Source organism: Phoca vitulina, unplaced genomic scaffold, assembly GCF_004348235.1.
Source record: "Phoca vitulina isolate PV1807 unplaced genomic scaffold, GSC_HSeal_1.0 scaffold98, whole genome shotgun sequence".
Classification (NCBI taxonomy): Eukaryota; Metazoa; Chordata; class Mammalia; order Carnivora; family Phocidae; genus Phoca; species Phoca vitulina.
Genome location: NW_022589801.1, coordinates 1,594,030 through 1,613,619, shown reverse-complemented (window position 1 = coordinate 1,613,619; position 19,590 = coordinate 1,594,030). Strand labels below are relative to the sequence as shown.

At 38.1% G+C, this 19,590-nt stretch overlaps 1 protein-coding gene across 1 annotated transcript in view; it reads right to left on the bottom strand.

Moving 5' to 3' along the window:
* VWA3B (von Willebrand factor A domain containing 3B) overlaps window positions 1-19,590 on the bottom strand; it is a 213,728-nt gene that overhangs the window by 64,863 nt on the left and 129,275 nt on the right. The window contains exons 17-19 of the mRNA XM_032397359.1: window positions 2,431-2,547; window positions 943-1,030; window positions 703-880 (exon numbers count right to left, since the gene is read on the bottom strand). Coding sequence (XP_032253250.1) covers window positions 703-880; window positions 943-1,030; window positions 2,431-2,547 — 383 coding nt within the window. The remainder of the gene's footprint in view (window positions 1-702; window positions 881-942; window positions 1,031-2,430; window positions 2,548-19,590) is intronic.

Below are 19,590 nucleotides of genomic sequence, written 5' to 3'. Positions count from 1 at the left end.
TGTCTCTGTCTCTCTCTCTCTCTCTGCATCTCTCTTGCTCCCTCCCTCTTTCCCTCTCTGACTTTTTCCTTTGGAGACTTTTATGATGGAAAAGATGCCACTGGGGTTGCCTGGGTGGCTCAGTCGGCTAAGGGGTCCGACTCCTGGTTTCAAATCAGGTCCTGATCTCATGGATCCATGAGATCGAGCCTCATGTTGGGCCCGGAGCTCAGCCGGAAGTCTGCTTGAGAATCTCTCCCTCTGCCCTCCCCCGACTCATGCAGGCATGCATGTGTTCTCTCTCTCTCTCAGTAAATCTTAAAAAAAAAAAGAAAAGATGCCACTATATTTAAGAAGAGAAGGTAAGCAAAGGGAGGACATAGTCTCTCATAAGTTCTCCCCTGGTCCTCTGATACTGGATAATGTTCACTCATGACTCATGACTCTGAGAAGATTTTCAAACATGTTTGCAGCTCCACACTGCCACCCACCAGCAACCAGCTGTGAACGGCCAACCCAACAAAGACCAATCTCTTCTCAGCTTAAAAACAAAACTTCGTAAGAGCTTTTCTCTCTCCTTTTTACTATCTTTACAAATAATTTTCTTTTCAATGGCTGAAATACATTTCTGTTACAACGGTACAAGACCAAAGTGGACTACATTTTATTTGAACCAGGAATGAAAAATACGTCAGGCAGGGACAGATAGAAAATCAGTCTTACCTCATCAAAGACCTTGGAAACAACATGCTTGTCCAGAATGGGAACATAGGTGGGGATGTGAGGGACCGCTGTCATGGACAAGGCATCCATGATGGTGAGTTTCTTGGCAACCAAGCCATGGGTCTTGAGCCACTTTTCTGAAGACATACTTGAAGAAATAAGAACACAGACTATGATGCTTTAAAACTTGTAATAAATAAAAACACAACAAAACCTCCCTGGTAAAATTAAAGTACTCACTCTTGGTCATGAACCTCTTTTCCTTCTCGACTCACTCTTCCTAATGATTTGCCATCTAGGTACTCATTTGTCAGCAGGGTGCTTATTTCTGTGGAAGGAGAAAATGACAATTGTATAATTTCCTAATAAATGGGTTTTTTTAATCAAAAATGCAAAAGGATCACGCTTATCTTTTAGTTCGGTTGTGACCAATGATTAACAAATGGACCATATTTCAGAGAATCCTGACTGTCATAGTGGGTTCTTTGGCAAGATTCATTTGCAATTACACTAAAGACCAATGCATAGATGAATACAGCCCTATCATTGTTTTGCTTATCTACTTCATCCCATATCCATTGAGATCCCTCTCCATGGAAGAATGAGACATTCATTCTCTCATTCCCCAGAAAACACATTTTTAAAATGTTAAATTTGACAATGCCATTAACCAATGATTGTTCAATGTTGGCTTCATTAGACTCCCCCCAAATTATACAAAAGAACCTTGATCAACATCTTAGTTTCTGATAGTTGCTTTGTGGTTCCTCCACTCTGTATGGAAAACCAAAATCCCTATTAGATCCTGTTTAGTTGTAGATACACATTTTCAAATCAATATTTGGGATTTTTAATATATATATCCTTATATAAACTTGGACTTATAAGTGGAAAGAAATATTAGCTAGTTGAATCAGCAGCATCTAGAAGGAGGGCTGTTTGGGAGTGAGTTGGTTGAATATCTAAGAAATCATACTCTACTCATCATATGCTAAGCCCTTTAAGAACCATGCATATAGCAGACCTAGGGACTATGACAGGTTAACTGAAACAGAGGAAAAGACATCACAACAATCAGCACTAAAGAACATAAGGTTAGATTCAGCTATGATGGAGTGTACACTTGTCACTCAGTCACTTCCTCCTACGTAGGGGACTGATTGTGCATATCTGTGTCATTAGTTTGATTTACTAGTTATCAACTATTTGAAATACAGGGAAAAGTCCTACAGGAATTAAACTCTTAGAAATTTACTATTTTAAGAATAAGGATTTTATTATTATAATAAAATTGGAGTGGAAAATCATATTTTCCTCACACTTAGCCCCCAAAAGGCTGACAATATGGACCAGAGAGGGGCTCATCAGATGTCGCCACCTGTGAATGAAGGGAAGAAAATAAACCAACTGTGAAGTATTAGATTTTCAAGTTCAAACCACGGAGGGGCAGCAAGCACTACACTAGCACCATAGTTATGTGAGCCACTTGTATATTAAACATCCAGGCACAGTAATTGCAAATCTCAGTCTAAGAAAATCCAGTTCACTATAGCAGGCAGACATGATTTACAAGGAGTCCCTGAATAGGAAGGAAACCTATTTTAAGGAAACCTTAAAAATGATTTGTTTCCCCCAAAATGTATCTACACCCAGCTTTTTAGGAGCAGACACACTGGGCAAAGGGAGGCCAGCCTGCGCTTCCTGATATAGAGACTCTCTCTGGCTTGCCTCTGTCACTTGGAGTGTTCCAGCTGCTGGAAGTGGAAAGGCCGTCTGTCCTCTCACTGCAAGCTGAGCTCTTGAGGCTGGACATCTGGTTTCTGAGCAGGCTGGTTTTGGTTGATTCTGTTGATATCAAAGGGAAAGGGGTTAAAGGAATTGGGACAAAAGGAGATACTTTATTAGATGCACCTATTTTCTTGGATCCTTAAAAAAAGAATGCAGCTTCCAAATCTTAGAGGACAGTTCTGCCACCAACTAAATGCTGCAGTAAAGGCTTGTTCCACTTATCTGAGCTCAAGCTCTGCCCCTCTTTGAGAGAGATCTACTTCCAAGCTCATTCAAGTTGTTGGCAGAACTCATTTCCTTGCAGCTGTGGGACTGAGGTCCCTCTTTCCTTGCTGGCTGTCAGGGGGCCTCTCAGCTCCCTAAGTGCCCACATTACTACTCATGTAGCCCCTTCATCTTCAAGCCAGTGAAGGCACACTGAATTCCACTCGTGCTTCAAGACTCTCTGACTTTCTTTTCTGTCACCAGCTGGAAAAAAGCTCCTCCTTTAAAGAGCTCATGTATACTGGGCTCTCCTAGACAACCTTGGTTTAAGATCAACATAACATAATCCTAGGAGTGATGCCTCACCATATTCACAGATCGCAGTCCTTTAACTAGCAAATAGATACTTATCAAATATTGACATTTAATCTGTGTGTTGTTATATAGAAAGTAAGGAGCTTGTACCAAGACATCTTGTTATTTTTCATATGCGATCACAGAAACCACATTAATTGTAAATGTGTTCTGTACTTCACAATTTGGAGGCACAAGTACCAAGGTTTTATGTAGTATTCATGAATGAGATGTGTCCTTGTTTTCAACAAGAAGGGATTTAGCCTCTCCTATAAGAAACTAGATAATTAGACTGAAGATGAGCTAATAATCTACAAATTGTCTCTCTTTTTCACAGAAAGTCAACATCAGTGGTCTCTGTACATAGAGATAGGACTGTGCTAAGTGTTATTCATTATTTTTCTAGGCAACAACAGGGTGATTCCTGTCTTGGTTGCCTCTGTAACCGGGAATAAAGAAGGATAAACTTCGTTGGGAGCTGTGTCTGTGAGTAAAAGAGATAAATGATCTACATAGGAGAGCTGAACTCTGGCAGGCCACCTTGACCAAAATTGTTAGGCAAAACAACAGGTGTGCCAAAATGAAAATAAAATTTAGCTCCAAAAGTCTCCAAACATAAAAACTGTACTATTCCCAAACCCTGAAAATAATGAATAAAAACATATTTATCTGGCAGTGGATTCAAGCACTTAACTACTCCCCATGTTCTGTAGTCAGTCACTACATTTCATTACTCTTCTATGTTAAAAATTGAAACAGAATAAAAAATTCAGGACAGGGATGCCTATCAATAGCAACAATCCCAAATCTAAGTGAAATGGTGGAGGTGACAAAAGGCCATTAAAATGTTTAGGACAAGTAGCAAGTAGCATTTCTAGCAAAACTCAGGCTTACTGGAATGGCAGGCAGGCTACACAAGTGGCCTGGTATGGGCATGAGCCTAAGACTTTCCTCCCTTGTACAGAGATACCAGAACAAGTGGACAGATCATGCAAGATTGATCCAGCTATGGCAACTGGCCCATACCAGGAAGCCTCTTGGCCTCTGTAGGTTCAAGGCTCTCCTCCTTTGCCTACAGACATGAAAACATTCAAAAGATAGTAGTGGGGAAGCTACCAAAATTTTTCCCCACCGAGAGACATCTAGCCTCCTGGCCTGAGGAAACTCCTGCTGCTCCCTTACACAGCACCAGCAGGGACCAGTTGTAGCCCCACTAACACCAGCAAACCAAGCACCAAAATAATATCACAAAGGCTGTGAAAATTACCATTGGAACTACAGTCCACAGAAGCAGGCCAAGGTCTATGTGCTAACTTTAAACAGGGCAAAATGTTCATCATCATTAGCCATCAGGGAAATTCAAATCAAAACCACACTGAGATACCACCTTACACCAGTTAGAATGGCAAAAATTGACAAAACAGGAAACAACAAATGTTGGAGAGGTTGTGGAGAAAGGGGAACCCTCTTACACTGTTGGTGGGAATGCAAGTTGGTACAGCCACTTTGGAAAACAGTGTGGAGGTGCCTCAAATATTTAAAAATAGAGCTACCTTATGACCCAGCAATTACACTCCTGGGTATTTACCCCAAAGACACAGATGTAGTGAAAAGAAGGGCCATATGCACCCCAATGTTCATAGCAGCAATGTCTGCAATAGCCAAATTGTGGAAAGTGCTGAGATGCCCTTCAACAGATGAATGGATAAAGAAGATGTGGTCCATATATACAATGGAATATTACTCAGCCATCAGAAAGGATGAATACCCAACTTTTACATCAACATGGATGGGACTGGAGGAGATTATGCTAAGTGAAATAAGTCAAGCAGAGAAAGTCAATTATCATATGGTTTCACTTATTTGTGGAACATAAGGAATAGCATGGAGGACATTAGGAGAAGGAAGGGAAAAATGGCGGGGGGGAATTGGAGGGAGAGATGAACCATGAGAGACTATGGACCTGAGAAACAAACAGGGTTTTAGAGGGGAGGGGGTAGGGAGGATTGCTTAGCGCAGTGATGGGTATTAAGGAGGGCATGTACTGCATGGAGCACTGGGTGTTATACGAAAACAATGGATCATGGATCACCACATCAAAAACTAATGATGTATTGTATGGTGACTAACATAACATAATAAAATTTTTTTTAAAAATCTAAAAAATAAAAAATAAAAATAAAAATAAACAGGGCAACTACTTCCCAAAATAAAAGATCTGAATAGGATCCAGAGTCCCTTACATAATAGACAAAACATTCAGGATACTATAAAAAATTACCCATCATAGCAATAACCATGAAAATCACACCTTAAATGAGAAAGACAATCAAATGATGCCAACAGAATGAATGATGGATCAGAAGTTGGGATTATCTGATAAGGATTTCAAAGAAGCTGTCATAAAAATGCTTCAACAATTAATTACAAATTCTCTTGAAACAAATGAACAAATAGAAAATCTCAGCTAAGAAACAGAAGTTATAAAAATTTCCAAGTGGAAATTGTAGAACTAAAAAATAAAATAACAAATAAACTTGTTGGATGGGCTCAATAGTAGAGCAGAGATGACAGAGGATAGTATCAGAGAACTTGAGGACAGACAGAACAATAGAATTCAGCCAATTTTAACAACAGAGAAAAAAAAATGACAAAAGATAAACAGAGACTCAGGGACCTGTAGGATAATAACAAAATATCCAACATTCATATCATCCAGGTCTCGAAAGGACAGGGAGACAGAAAGAAGAACAGAGACTTTCTGAAGAAATAGTAGATGAAAACTTTCCAAATTTGGTGAAAGACACAATGTACAGATTCAAGAAGCTGAACAAACACCAAACAGAATAAACCCAAGGAAATCCATGCCAAGATGCATTACAGTAAAACATTTGAATATCAGAGACAAAGGAAAAAATCTTGAAAGTAGCCAGAGAAAAAAGACATATTACCTAAGGGAACACCAGTTTGAATGGCAGAAAATTTCACATTTAAAATGTAGGAGGCCCCAAAGAGAGGCTTCACTATTTTTCAACCACAAAAAGGTAAGAACAACTGACTGCAAATTCTGAATGTAAAATTGTCCAATTGTCCTTCAGGAATTAAGAGAAAATAAAACCATCCTTACACATGGTAAAAAAAAAAAAAAAAAACTGTGGCTAGGAGATCAATCCTTAGAAATGACTGAAACAGACATTATAACACCACCTGATACTCCAGATAATGGTATTTAAACCTGGGGAATATAGACAAATTTGAAATTTTCTAAATTTAAGTAAGATTTCCACACTCACACAAAGTCAACAAAATGTTGACACCACTAGACTTTTACAAGTCACTTACATATGCTGTCCATACCCAGAGAAACAATTACAAAAATCATACAAAGAGAGATTTTTTAAAAACTACAAGTAAGCCAAGACAGAATTATAAAAAATGTTCAAGTAACCTGAAGGAAGGCAAGAAACAAGAAAGAGGAAAATAACCAATGAAAATAAATAGAAAATAATAAAATAACAGAAGTAAGTGCTAACATATCAATTATTACTTTAAATGTAAATGGTCTAATACTACTAATCAAAAAATATATTGGCATAGTGGATAAAAGAACAATATCAAACTATATGCTACTTCTAGGAAATTTACTTTCTTTAAAAAAAGATTTATTTATTTGAGAGCAAGAGCACGTGCCTGCATGAGCACAGGCGGGGAGAGGCAAAGAAAGAGGGAGAGAAAGTCTTAAGCAGACTGAGCTGAGTGTGAAGCCCAACAACAGGGCTCAATCCCATGACCCTGGATCCTGACTGAGCCAAAACCAAGAGTTGGATGCTCAACCAACTATGCCAATCAGGCGCCCCAAGAAATTTACTTTAAGTACAACACTGACAGATTGAAAGTAAAAGGATGGGTATTAAGCCATGTTGTGATGAGCACTGGGTGTTATATGCAACTAATGAATCGTTGAACACTACATCAAAAACTAATGATGTACTATATGTTGGCTAACTGAACATAATAATAAAAGAAAGTAAAAGGATGGAAAAAGACATACCATGAAAATATTAATAAAAAACTGGCATGGTTAATATTAATACCTGATAAAATAGAATTCACAGCAAAGAAAATTTACATAATAAAGGGATCAATCTACCAGGAAAACATAGATCCTAAATGGGCACACATAAGCCCATCTTAAAATATATGAAGTTAAATAAAACTGACAGAGCTCAAAGGAAAATGAGACAAAGCAACAAATATAGTTAAGGGCCTCATAACTTCCCTCTCAAAAACCGAAAGAACTACTAGACACAAAATTGGCAGGGGCAGAAAACACACAGTCAACCAGCAGTATCCAGCTAACATAGACAGAATACTCCCCCCAGTAACAGTAGAATACACGTATCTTTCCAGTGCCCACAAAACATATCTTCATATCTTTACAAAGATAGACTATAAGTCATTAAAACAGATCCCAACTAATTAAAAAGAATTGAAATCATACAGAGTGCGTTCTCTGACCATAGTGGAATCAAACTAGAGAGTGATTACAGAAAGACAACAGGAAAAACTCTAAACATGTGGAATTAAACAACACATTTATAAATAATCCATGGGTTAAAGAGGAAGCCTTAAAGGAAAGAAACATACTTAGAACTGAGTGAAAACAAAAACACAACAAATTAAAATATGTGAGACGCAGCTAAAACAGTGCTGGGAGAGAAATTTTTGCACTAAATGCTTATGTTGGAAATGAGGAAGTATCTCAAATCAATGATAAGTTCTTAAAACAAATTAGAAAAAGAAGAAATTAGAAAAAGAAGAATAAAATAAAACTAAAGCAGGCAGAAGGAAGGAAACAATAAAGAGCAGAAATCGATGAAACTGAAAATAAAACATTAGAGATAATCAATTAGATAAAACTGTTTTTTGGGGGGGTACCAATAAATCTGATTAAACCTCTAGCAAGACTGAAAAAGAGAGAGAGAGAGAGAAAATGAGAGAGAGAGGACAGAGTATTAATATCAGAAACAATATAGGGGACATCACTATAGATCTTGCAGTCATTAAAAAGGTAATAAAGGAAGGGTGGGGCAAAATGGCACAGGAGTAGGAGACCTGGATTTCGTCTGGTCCCAGGAATTCAGCTGGATAGGGATCAAACCATTCTGAACACCTATGAACTCAACAGGAGATCAAAGAAAAGAATAGCAACAACTCTCTGAACAGAAAAGCGACCACTTTCTGGAAGGTAGGATGTGCAGAGAAGTGAATCCGAGGCGATATTCGGGAGGATAGATGGCGGGGGAGGGGGCCTTCATCTGCCGCTTCTGGCAAATGATAGAGCCACGGAGCACAAAATCGGAATTTTAGAAGTCGGCTCTGCTGAGGGATGTCGCTCCAGTGGCTAAGCGGGAGGTGGAACCCTCGCTGGGACAGTGTGGTCTCAGGACCCTCAGGGTCACAGGAAGACCGGGGGTGCCTGAGTGCGGCAGAGCTCCCAGGTATCGGAGCGGGGAAGCCGGCTGCAGAGACAGAGCGGAGGCACGGGCTCTCAGCTCAGGGTTGCCATAAACCGTGATCTGCGGCACAGTCGGGCCACTGCTCCTCCAGCAGGGACCCAACACGCGGCAGATCCGGGGAGACTCACCTTCCTCCCCCAAGAGGAGCGGCGCGAGAGCGCACCACACGACTTGCCGGGTTTGGAGACTCCACGCGGGGTCATGTGCCAGAGATAGAAATGCTCGGGACCGGGTGAGCATGGAGTGCTGCCGGAGACCGGGGAGACGGGAGTGATTGACTGCTTTTCTTTGGGGGCCCACTGAGGAGTGGGGCCCTGAGTTCTTGGCTCCTCCAGGGCGTAGATTGGGAGGCCGCCATTTTCACTCTCGTCCTCCAACACTGTAGGGAAAGCTTGCAGGAACAAAAGCTCCTGAGAGCAAACCCAAGCAGATTACTTAGCCCGGACCCAGCAAGGGCGGGGCAATTCCGCCTCCAGCAAAGACATTTGGGAACCACAGCAACAGGCCCCTCCCCCAGAAGATCAGCAAGAACAGCCAGCCAAGACCAAGTTTACTGATCAATGAGAACGGCAGAACTCCAGCGCTAGGGGAATACTGCACATAGAATTCATGGCTTTTTTACCATGATTCTTTAGTCTTTCAAAGTTAATTTTTTTTTTAATTTTTCTTTTTCCCTTTTACAACCAACATCTTATCAATCCCTTTTTTAAAAAACATTTTTATTTTTCATTTTTAGAGTCATATTCTATCCCTTCATAGTAGTTACCCTTATTTTTGGCATATATATATAAGTTGTTCTCTCCTTAAAATTTTGAGATACAGTTTCTTCTAACAGATCAAAATATACCCTAAATCTCTAGTGTATGGCTTTGTTCTAGTCTCCTGCCTGATCACATTCTCTCCCTTTTTTTTTAAATCCTCTTCTTTCTTTTTTCAAACAACTTATCAATTCCTTTTATAAAATCTTTTATAATTTTCATCTTTACAGTCATATTCCATCCCTTCATCATATTAACCCTTATTTTTGTACATATATACGTTTTTCTTTCTTTAAAATTTTGGGAGGTACTTTCTTCTAACACACCAAAATACACCCAATCTAGTGTGTGGCACTGATCTATGCACCAGCCTGATCATATTTCATCATATTCTGTTTTTTTTGTTTTGTTCTGTTTTTGTTTGTTTTTATCTTTTTTCTTTCTTTCCCTTTCTTTTCCCCCAGTTTCAGGTCTTTTTTTTTTTAAGATTTTATTTATTTATTTGAGAGAGGGAATGAGATAGAGAGAGCATGAGAGAGGGGAGGGTCAGAGGGAGAAGCAGACTCCCTGCTGAGCAGGGAGCCCGATGTGGGACTCAATCCTGGGAATCCAGGATCATGACCTGAGCCGAAGGCAGTCGCTTAACCAACTGAGCCACCCAGGCGCCCCAGTTTCAGGTCTTTTCTGATTTGTTTAGAGTATATTTTCTGGGGATATTGTTACCCTGTTAGCATTTTGTTCTCTCATTCATCTATTCTCCTCTGGACAAAATGACAAGACAGAAAAAATCACCTCAACAAAAAGAACAAGAGGCAATACTGACTGCCAGGGACCTACTCAATACGGACATTAGTACGATGTCGGAACTAGAGTTCAGAATGATGATTTTAAAGATACTAGCTGGGCTTGAAAAAAGCATGGAAGTTATTAGAGAAACGCTTTCTGGAGAAATAAAAGAACTATAATCTAACCAAGCCGAAATCAAAAAGGCTATTAATGGGGTGCAATCAAACATGGAGGCCTAACTGCTAGGATAAATGAGGCAGAAGAGAGAATTAGCGATCTAGAAGACCAAATGATGGAAAATAAAGAAGCTGAGAAAAAGAGAGATAAACAACTACTGGATCGCGAGGGCAGAATTTGAGAGATAAGCGATACCATAAGACAAAACAACATTAGAACAATTGGGATCCCAGAAGAAGAAGAGAGAGAAGGGCAGAAGTTATATTGGAGCAAATTATAGCAGAGAACTTCCCTAATTTGGGGAAGGAAACAGGCATCAAAATCCAGGAGGCACAGAGAACCCCCCTCAACATCAGTAAAAATAGGTCAACACCCCGATATCTAATAGAAAACTTACGAGTCTCAGAGACAAAGAGAAAATCCTGAAAGCAGCTCGGGAGAAGAGATCTGTAACCTACAATGGTAGAAACATTAGACTGGCAATAGACCTATCCACAGAGACCTGGCAGGCCAGAAAGGACTGGCATGATATCTTCAGAGCACTAAATGAGAAAAATATGCAGCCAAGAATACTATATCCAGCTAGGCTGTCATTGAAAATAGAAGGAGAGATAAAAAGCTTCCAGGACAAACAAAAACTAAAGGAATTTGCAAACACGAAACCAGCCCTACAAGAAATATCGAAAGGGGTCCTCTAAGCAAAGAGAGAGCCTAAAAGTAACACAGACCAGAAAGGAATAGAGACAATATACAGTAACAGTCACCTTACAGGCAATACAATGGCACTGAATTCATATTTTTCAATAGTTACCCTGAATGTAAATGGGCTAAATGCCCCAATCAAAAGACACACAGGGTATCAGATTGGATAAAAAAACAAGACCCACCGATATGCTGTCTGCAAGAGACTCATTTTAGACCCAAAGACACCCCCAGATTGAAAGTGAGGGGGTGGAAAACCATTTACCATGCTAATGGACACCAAAAGAAAGCTGGGGTGGCAATCCTTATATCAGACAAATTAGATTTTAAACCAAAGACTGTAATAAGAGATGAGGAAGGACACTATATCCTACTTAAAGGGTCTATCCAACAAGAAGATCTAACAATTATAAATATCTATGCCCCTAACATGGGAGCAGCCACTTATATAAGGCAATTAATAACAAAAGCAAAGAAACACATTGACAACAATACAATAATAGTGGGGAACTTTAACACCCCCTCACTGAAATGGACAGATCATCTGAGCAAATATCAACAAGGAAATAAAGACTTTAAATTACACACTGGACCAAATGGATTTCACAGATATATTCAGAACATTCCATCCCAAAGCAACAGAATACACATTCTTCTCTAGTGCCCATGGAACACTCTCCAGAATAGATCACATCCTAGGTCATAAATCAGGTCTCAACCGGTACCAAAAGATTGGGATCATTCCCTGCATATTTTCAGACCACAATGCTTTGAAAGTAGAACTCAATCACAAGAGGAAAGTCAGAAAGAACTCAAATACATGGAGGCTAAAGAGCATCCTACTAAAGAATGAATGGGTCAACCAGGAAATTAAAGAAGAATTAAAAAAACTCATGGAAACAAATGAAAATGAAAACACAACTGTTCAAAATCTTTGGGATACAGCAAAGGCAGTCCTAAGAGGAAAGTATATAGCAATACAAGCCTTTCTCAAGAAACAAGAAAGGTCTCAAATACACAACCTAACACTACACCTAAAGGAGCTGGAGAGAGAACAGCAAATAAAGCCTAAACCCAGCAGGAGAAGAGAAATAATAAAGATCAGAGCAGAAATCAATGAAATAGAAACCAAAAAAACAGTAGAACAGATCGACAAAACAAGGAGCTGATTCTTTGAAAGAATTAACAAGATTGATAAACCCCTGGCCAGACTTAGCAAAAAGAAAAAAGAAATGATCCAAATCAACAAAATCATGAAAGAGGAGAGATCACAACCAACACCAAAGAAATACAAACAATTATAAGAACATATTATGAGCAACTATATGCCAGCAAATCAGATAATCTGCAAGAAATGGATGCATTCCTAGAGATGTATCAACTACCAAAACTGAGCCAGGAAGAAATAGAAAACCTGAACAGACCTATAACCACTAAGGAAATTGAAGCAGTCATCAAAAATCTCCCAACAAACAAAAGCCCAGGGCCAGATGGCTTCCCAGGGGAATTCTACCAAACATTTAAAGAATTAATTCCTATTCTTCTGAAACTGTTCCAAAAAATAGAAATGGAAGGTAAACTTCCAAACTCATTTTATGAAGCCACCATTACCTTGATCCCAAAACCAGACAAAGACCCCATCAAAAAGGATAATTACAGACCAATATCCTTGATGAACACGGATGCAAAAATTCTCACCAAAATACTAACCAATAGGATTCAACAGTACATTAAAAGGATTATTCACCACGACCAAGTGGGATTTATCCCTGGGCTGCAAGGTTGGTTCAACATCCACAAATCAATCAATGTGATACAGTAAATTAATAAAAGAAAGAACAAGAGCCATGTGATCCTCTCAATAGATGCAGAAAAAGCATTGGACAAAGTACAGCATCCTTTCTTGATCAAAACTCTTCAGAGTGTAGGCATAGAGGGTACATACCTCAATATCATAAAAGCCATCTATGAAAAACCCACAGCGAATATCATTCTCAATGGGGAAAAACTGAGAGCTTTCCCCCCAAGGTCAGGAACATAACAGGGATGTCCATTATCACCACTGCTATTCAACATAGTATTAGAAGTCCTAGCCACAGCAATCAGACAACAAAAAGAAATAAAAGGCATCCAAATTGGCAAAGAAGATGTCAAACTCTCAGTTTGCAGATGATATGATACCTTATGTGGAAAACCCGAAAGACTCCACCCCAAAACTGCTAGAACTCATATAGGAATTCAGTAAAGTGGCAGGATATAAAATCAATGCACAGAAATCAGTGGCATTCCTATACACCAACAACAAGACAGAAGAAAGAGAAATTAAGGAGTCAATCCCATTTACAATTGCACCCAAAACCATAAGATACCTAGGAATAAATCTAACCAAAGAGGCAAAGAATCTGTACTCAGAAAACTATAAAATACTCATGAAAGAAATTGAGGAAGACACAAAGAAATGGAAAAACATTCCATGCTCATGGATTGGAAGAACAAATATTGTGAAGATGTCAATGCTACCTAGAGCAATCTACAAATTCAATGCAATCCCCATCAAAATACCATCAACTTTTTTCAAAGAAATGGAACAAATAATCCTAAAATTTGTATGGAAGCAGAAAAGACCTCGAATAACCAGAGGAATGTTGAAAAAGAAAAGCAAAGCTGGCAGCATCACAATTCCGGACTTCAAGCTCTATTACAAAGCTGTCATCATCAAGACAGTATGGTACTGGCACAAAAACAGACACATAGATCAATGGAACAGAACAGAGAGCCCAGAAATGGACCTTCAACTCTATGGTCAACTAATCTTTGATAAAGCAGGAAAGAATGTCCAGTGGAAAAAAGACAGTCTCTTCAACAAATGGTGTTGGGAAAATTGGACAGCCACATGCAGAAGAATGAAACTGGACCATTTCCTTACACCACACACAAGAATAGACTCAAGATGGTTGAAAGACATAAATGTGAGAGACAGGAGTCCATCAAAATCCTAAAGGAGAACACAGGCAGCAACCTCTTCGACCTCAGCCGCAGCAACTTCTTCCTATAAACATCACCAAAGGCAAGGGAAGCAAGGGCAAAAATGAACCACTGGGACCTCATCAAGATAAAAAGCTTTTGCACAGCAAAGGAAACAGTCAACAAAACCAAAAGACAACCAACAGAATGGGAGAAGATATTTGCAAATGACATATCAGATAAAGGGCTAGTAACCAAAATCTATAAAGAACTTCTCAAACTCAACACCCAGAGAACAAATGATCCAATCAAGAAACGGGCAGAAGACACAAACAGACATTTTTCCAAAGAAGACATCCAAATGGCCAACAGACATATGAAAAAGTGCTCAACATTGCTTGACATCAGGGAAATCCAAATCAAAACCCCAATGAGATATCACCTCACACCAGTCAGAATGGCTAAAATTAACAAGTCAGGAAATGACAGATGTTGGCAGGGATGCAGAGAAAGGGGAACCCTCCTACACTGTTGGTGGGAATGCAAGCTGGTGCAGCCACTCTGGAAAACAGTATGGAGGTTCTTCAAAAAGTTGAAAATAGAGCTACCATACGACCCAGCAATTGCACTACTGGGTATTTACCCCAAAGATACAAATGTAGAGATCTGAAGGGGTACGTGCACCCCGATGTTTATAGCAGCAATGTCCACAATAGCCAAACTGTGGAAAGAGCCAAGATGTCCATCGACAGATGAATGGATAAAGAAGATGTGGTGTATATATATATATATATATATATATATATATATATATATATATAATGGAATATTATGCAGCCATCAAAAAGAATGAAATCTTGTCATTTACAACAACATGGATGGAACTGGAGGGTATTATGCTGAGCGAAATAAGTCAATCAGAGAAAGACATGTATCATATGACCTCACTGATATGAGGAATTCTTAATCTCAGGAAACAGGCTGAGGGTTGCTGGAGTGGTTGGGGCTGGGAGGGATGGGATGGCTGGGTGATAGACATTGGGGAGGGTATGTGCTATGGTGAGCACTGTGAAGTGTGCAAGACTGTTGAATCACAGATCTGTACCTCTGAAGCAAATAATACATTATATGTTAAAAAAAAGAAGAAGAAGATAGCAGGAGGGGAAGAATGAAGGGGGGAATCGGAGGGGGAGATGAACCATGAGAGACTATGGACTCTGAAAAACTGAGGGTTCTAGAGTGGAGGGGGGTGGGAGGATGGGATAGCCTGGTGATGGGTATTAAAGAGGGCACGTTCTGCATGGAGCACTGGGTGTTATATGCAAACAATGAATCATGGAACACTACATCAAAAACTAATGATGTAATGTATGGTGATTAACATAACATAATTAAAAAAAATCCAAAAAAAAAAAGAAGATAGCGGGAGGGGAAGAATGAAGGGGGGGAAATCGGAGGGGGAGAGGAACCATGACAGATGATGGACTCTGAGAAACAAACTGAAGGTTTTAGAGGGGAGGGGGGTGGGGGGATGGGTTAGCCTGGTGATGGGTATTAAAGAGGGCACGTTCTGCATGGAGTACTGGGTGTTATACACAAACAATGAATCATGGAACACTACATCAAAAACTAATGATGTAATATATGGTGATTAACATAACAATAAAATTTTTTTTAAAAAAAGGTAATAAAGGAATACAATAAATAACTTTGCACTGAGAGATTTGACAACTTAGGAAAATAGACCACTTCCTTAAAAACTACCAACTGCCAAAATTCAACCAAGATAAAATAAACATTAATAGCCCTAAAACCATCTTTTAAAATTGAGTTCTTAATAAAGAAGCCCTGGGGAAAAATCTCCAGGCCCAAATGGCTCCATGATAACTTTACCAAATATTCAAAAAAGAATTATACCAATTTATTCCAAGAACAAAAGAGGAGGGACAACTTCTCAACTCATTTGAGGAGGATAGTATTTTTTTTAATTTTTTTATTAACATATAATGTATTATTTGTTTCAGGGGTACAGGTCTGTGATTCATCAGTCGTACAAAATTCACAGCACTCACCATAGCACATATCCTCCCCAATGTTCATCACCCAGCCACCCCATCCCTTGAGGAGGATAGTATTAACTTGATACCAAAACCAGACAAAAACCGTGTTAAGAATTGAATCACTATGTTGTTCACTTGAAACTAATGTACTATTATGTGTCAACTGTACTCAAATTTAAAAAAAATTTAAATAACTATGATGAAAAAGAAAAACAAACAAAACGATAGAAACAGACTCATAAATACAGAGAACAATCTGATGGTTGCTAGAGGGGAAGGGTGTAGGGAAAGAAGGGAATAAGGGAAGAGGATTAAAAGGTATAAACTTCCAGTTATAGAATAAATAAGACAGGTGATACAATGTGTAGCATAGGGAATATGGTTACTAATAAGTCACAACTTCATATGGTGAGATAATAGCTAGATTTATTGTGGTCACTTTGTGATGGTGACTTTGTGATGTATATAAATGTGAAATCACTATGGTGTACACCTAAAGCTAATATGGTATTATATATCAACGACACATCAATTTAAAAAATGTGGAAATGGGCACCTGGGTGGCTCAGTGATGTTAAGCACCTCCCTTCGACTCAGGTCATGATCCCAGGGTCTGTGGATCAAGTTGCACATCAGGCTCCCTGCTCGGCAGGAAGTCTGCTTCTCCCTCTCCCACTCCCCGTGTTTGTGTTCCTGCTCTCACTATCTCTGCCTCTGTCAGATAAATAAATAAAATATTTTTTAAAAATAATAAAAAATAAAAAAAATTAAGAATGTGGAAAAAAGAACTAAGAAAAACTATAGACCAATATCCTTCATGTACTTAAACGATATAAAAACCCACAATGGAGTATTAGCAAACCACATCCAGCAAGGTACTAAAAGAGTTATTCGTGGAGAAAATATGGAAGTGGAAAATATTCCAGACATACAAGGTTGATTAACATTTGAAAATCAATCAGTAATCCACATATCAATAGACTAAAGAAGAAAAATCATGTATCAATTGATGCAGCAAAAGCATTTGATAAAATTCAGCACCAATCCATGATAAAAACTCTCAGAAAATTAAAAGTGAGGGGAACATCCTTAACTTGATAAAGAATATCTACAGAATGAATATCTACAGATAAAGAATATCTACAGTTAATATCATTCACAATAGTGAAAGACTGAATATCTTTTCCCCTAAGACTGGGGAAAAGGCCAGAATGCCCACTCTTATCACTCTTATTCAACATAGTCCTAGAAGTTCTAACTTCTGGAACAAGGCAAGAAAAAGAAATAAAGCCAGAGAGATTGGAAAGGAAGATAAAACTGTCCCTATTTGTAGATGACATATTGTCTATGCAGAAAATGGCAAGAAATCCACAAGCATATATCACACACAAACACACACACACACACAATTCCTAGAACTATTGAGTTCGGTAAAGTTGCCAGTTACAGGATCAACACACAAAATCAATTGCATTTTGACAGACTAATGAACATGATGAACTAATGAACATATGGAAACCTATATTAGAAAACAAATACCATTTACAATCACTCCAAATACAATGAAATAATTGTATATACTTAATAAAACATGTACAGGATCTCTAAGCTGGAAATTACAAAATGCTGCCGTAAGACATCAAAGAAGACCTAAATATGTAGTCATATTCATGAGTTGTGTTCACAGACTAGATGAATCGATATCATAAAGATGTGAGTTGTCTCCAAATCAATCTATAGATTCAATGCAATTCCTGGCAAAATCCTAGCAAGGTTTTCTTTAAATAAATAACCACATTCTAAAATTTAAACAAAATTTCAGGCCCCCCAAAATAGCTAAAATATTTTTGCAAAAGAAAAATAAAGTTGGAGGAATCATGGCACTTGATAATAAGGCATGTAGAACATTAATCAAGATATTGTGGTATAGGTGGAGAGACAGATACAAAGATCAATGGAACAGAAGTATAAAACCCAGATTTAACCCACACAGATATATCCAGCTGAATTTTGGCAAAGATACAAAATTAATTCAATGGAGTAAGTGTAAGTATAGCCTTTTCAACAAATGGTGCTGGAGCAACGCCTATAGGAAAAAAAAATCTTAATGTAAAACTCATGCTTTATACAAAAAAAAATGTACAACTTACACTTTATACAAAACAAAACAAAACAAAACAAAAAATACACACACAACAACCCAACCTAACTATATGACTAAAGGAGCTGGAAAGAGGAGAACAAACAAAGCCAAAGCCAGTAGAAGGAAGGAAATAATAAAGATTAGAGCACAAATAAATGAAATACAAACCAAAAATAGAACAGATCAATATAAAACCAGGAGCTGGTTCTTTGAAAAGATCAACAAAATTGATAAACCTTTAGCTAAACTCATAAAAAAAATGGAAGAGAACTCAAATAAATAAAAGCAGAAACTGAAGGAAAAGAAATAACAACCAACACCTCAAAAATACAAAGAACTATAAGAGAATATTATGAAAAATTACATGCCAACAAATTGGACAACCTAGAAGAAATGGATACATTTCCAGAAACATATAACCTTCCAAAACTGAATCAGGAAGAAATAGAAAATTTGAACAGATCAATTACTATCAATGAAACTGAATCAGTAATCAAAAGCTCCCAACAAATAAAAGTTCTGGACCAGATGGCTTATAGGTGAATTCTACCAAATATTTAAAGAGAAGTTATACCTATTCAAACCATTCCAAAAAATAGAAGAGGAAGGAAAGCTTCCAAATTCATTCTACAAGGCCAGCATTACTCTGATACCAAAACTGGATAAAGACACTACAAAAAAAGAAAACCACAGGTCAATATCTCTGATGAACATAGATGCAAAAACCCTCAACAAAATATTAGCAAACAGAATTAAACAAAACATTAAAAAAAATCATTCACCACAATCAAGCAAGATTTATTCCCAGGATGCAAGGTGTTCCAATATTCACAAATCAATGTGATACATCACATTAACAAGAGAAAGGATAAAAACCATATGAATCATCTCAATAGATGCAGAAAAAACATTTGACAAAGCACAAATGATAAATATTCCATTCATGATAAAAACTCTCAACAAAGTAGGGTTAGAGGGAACATACCTCAACATAATAAAAGCCATATATGAAAAAACCACAGCTAACACCATACTCAATGGTGAAAAATTAAGAACTTTTCCTCTAAGATCAGGAACAAGACAAGGATGTCCAATCTCACCACTTTTATTCAACATAGTACTGGAAGTCCTAGCCACAGCAATTAGATAAGATAAAGAAATAAAAGGCATTCAAATTGGTAAAGATGTGAAATGTTCACTATTTGCAGATGACATGATACTATACATAGAAAACCCAAAGAACTCCACCAAAAAACTACTAGAACTGATAAGTGAATTCAGTAAAGTTGCAGGATACAAAATTAATACAGAGAAATTTCTTGCATTTCAATACACTGATAATGAAGTAGCCAAAAGAGAAATTAAGAAAACAATCCCATTTACACCTACACCAAAAAGAATAAAATACCTAAGAATAAACTTATCATCATGGA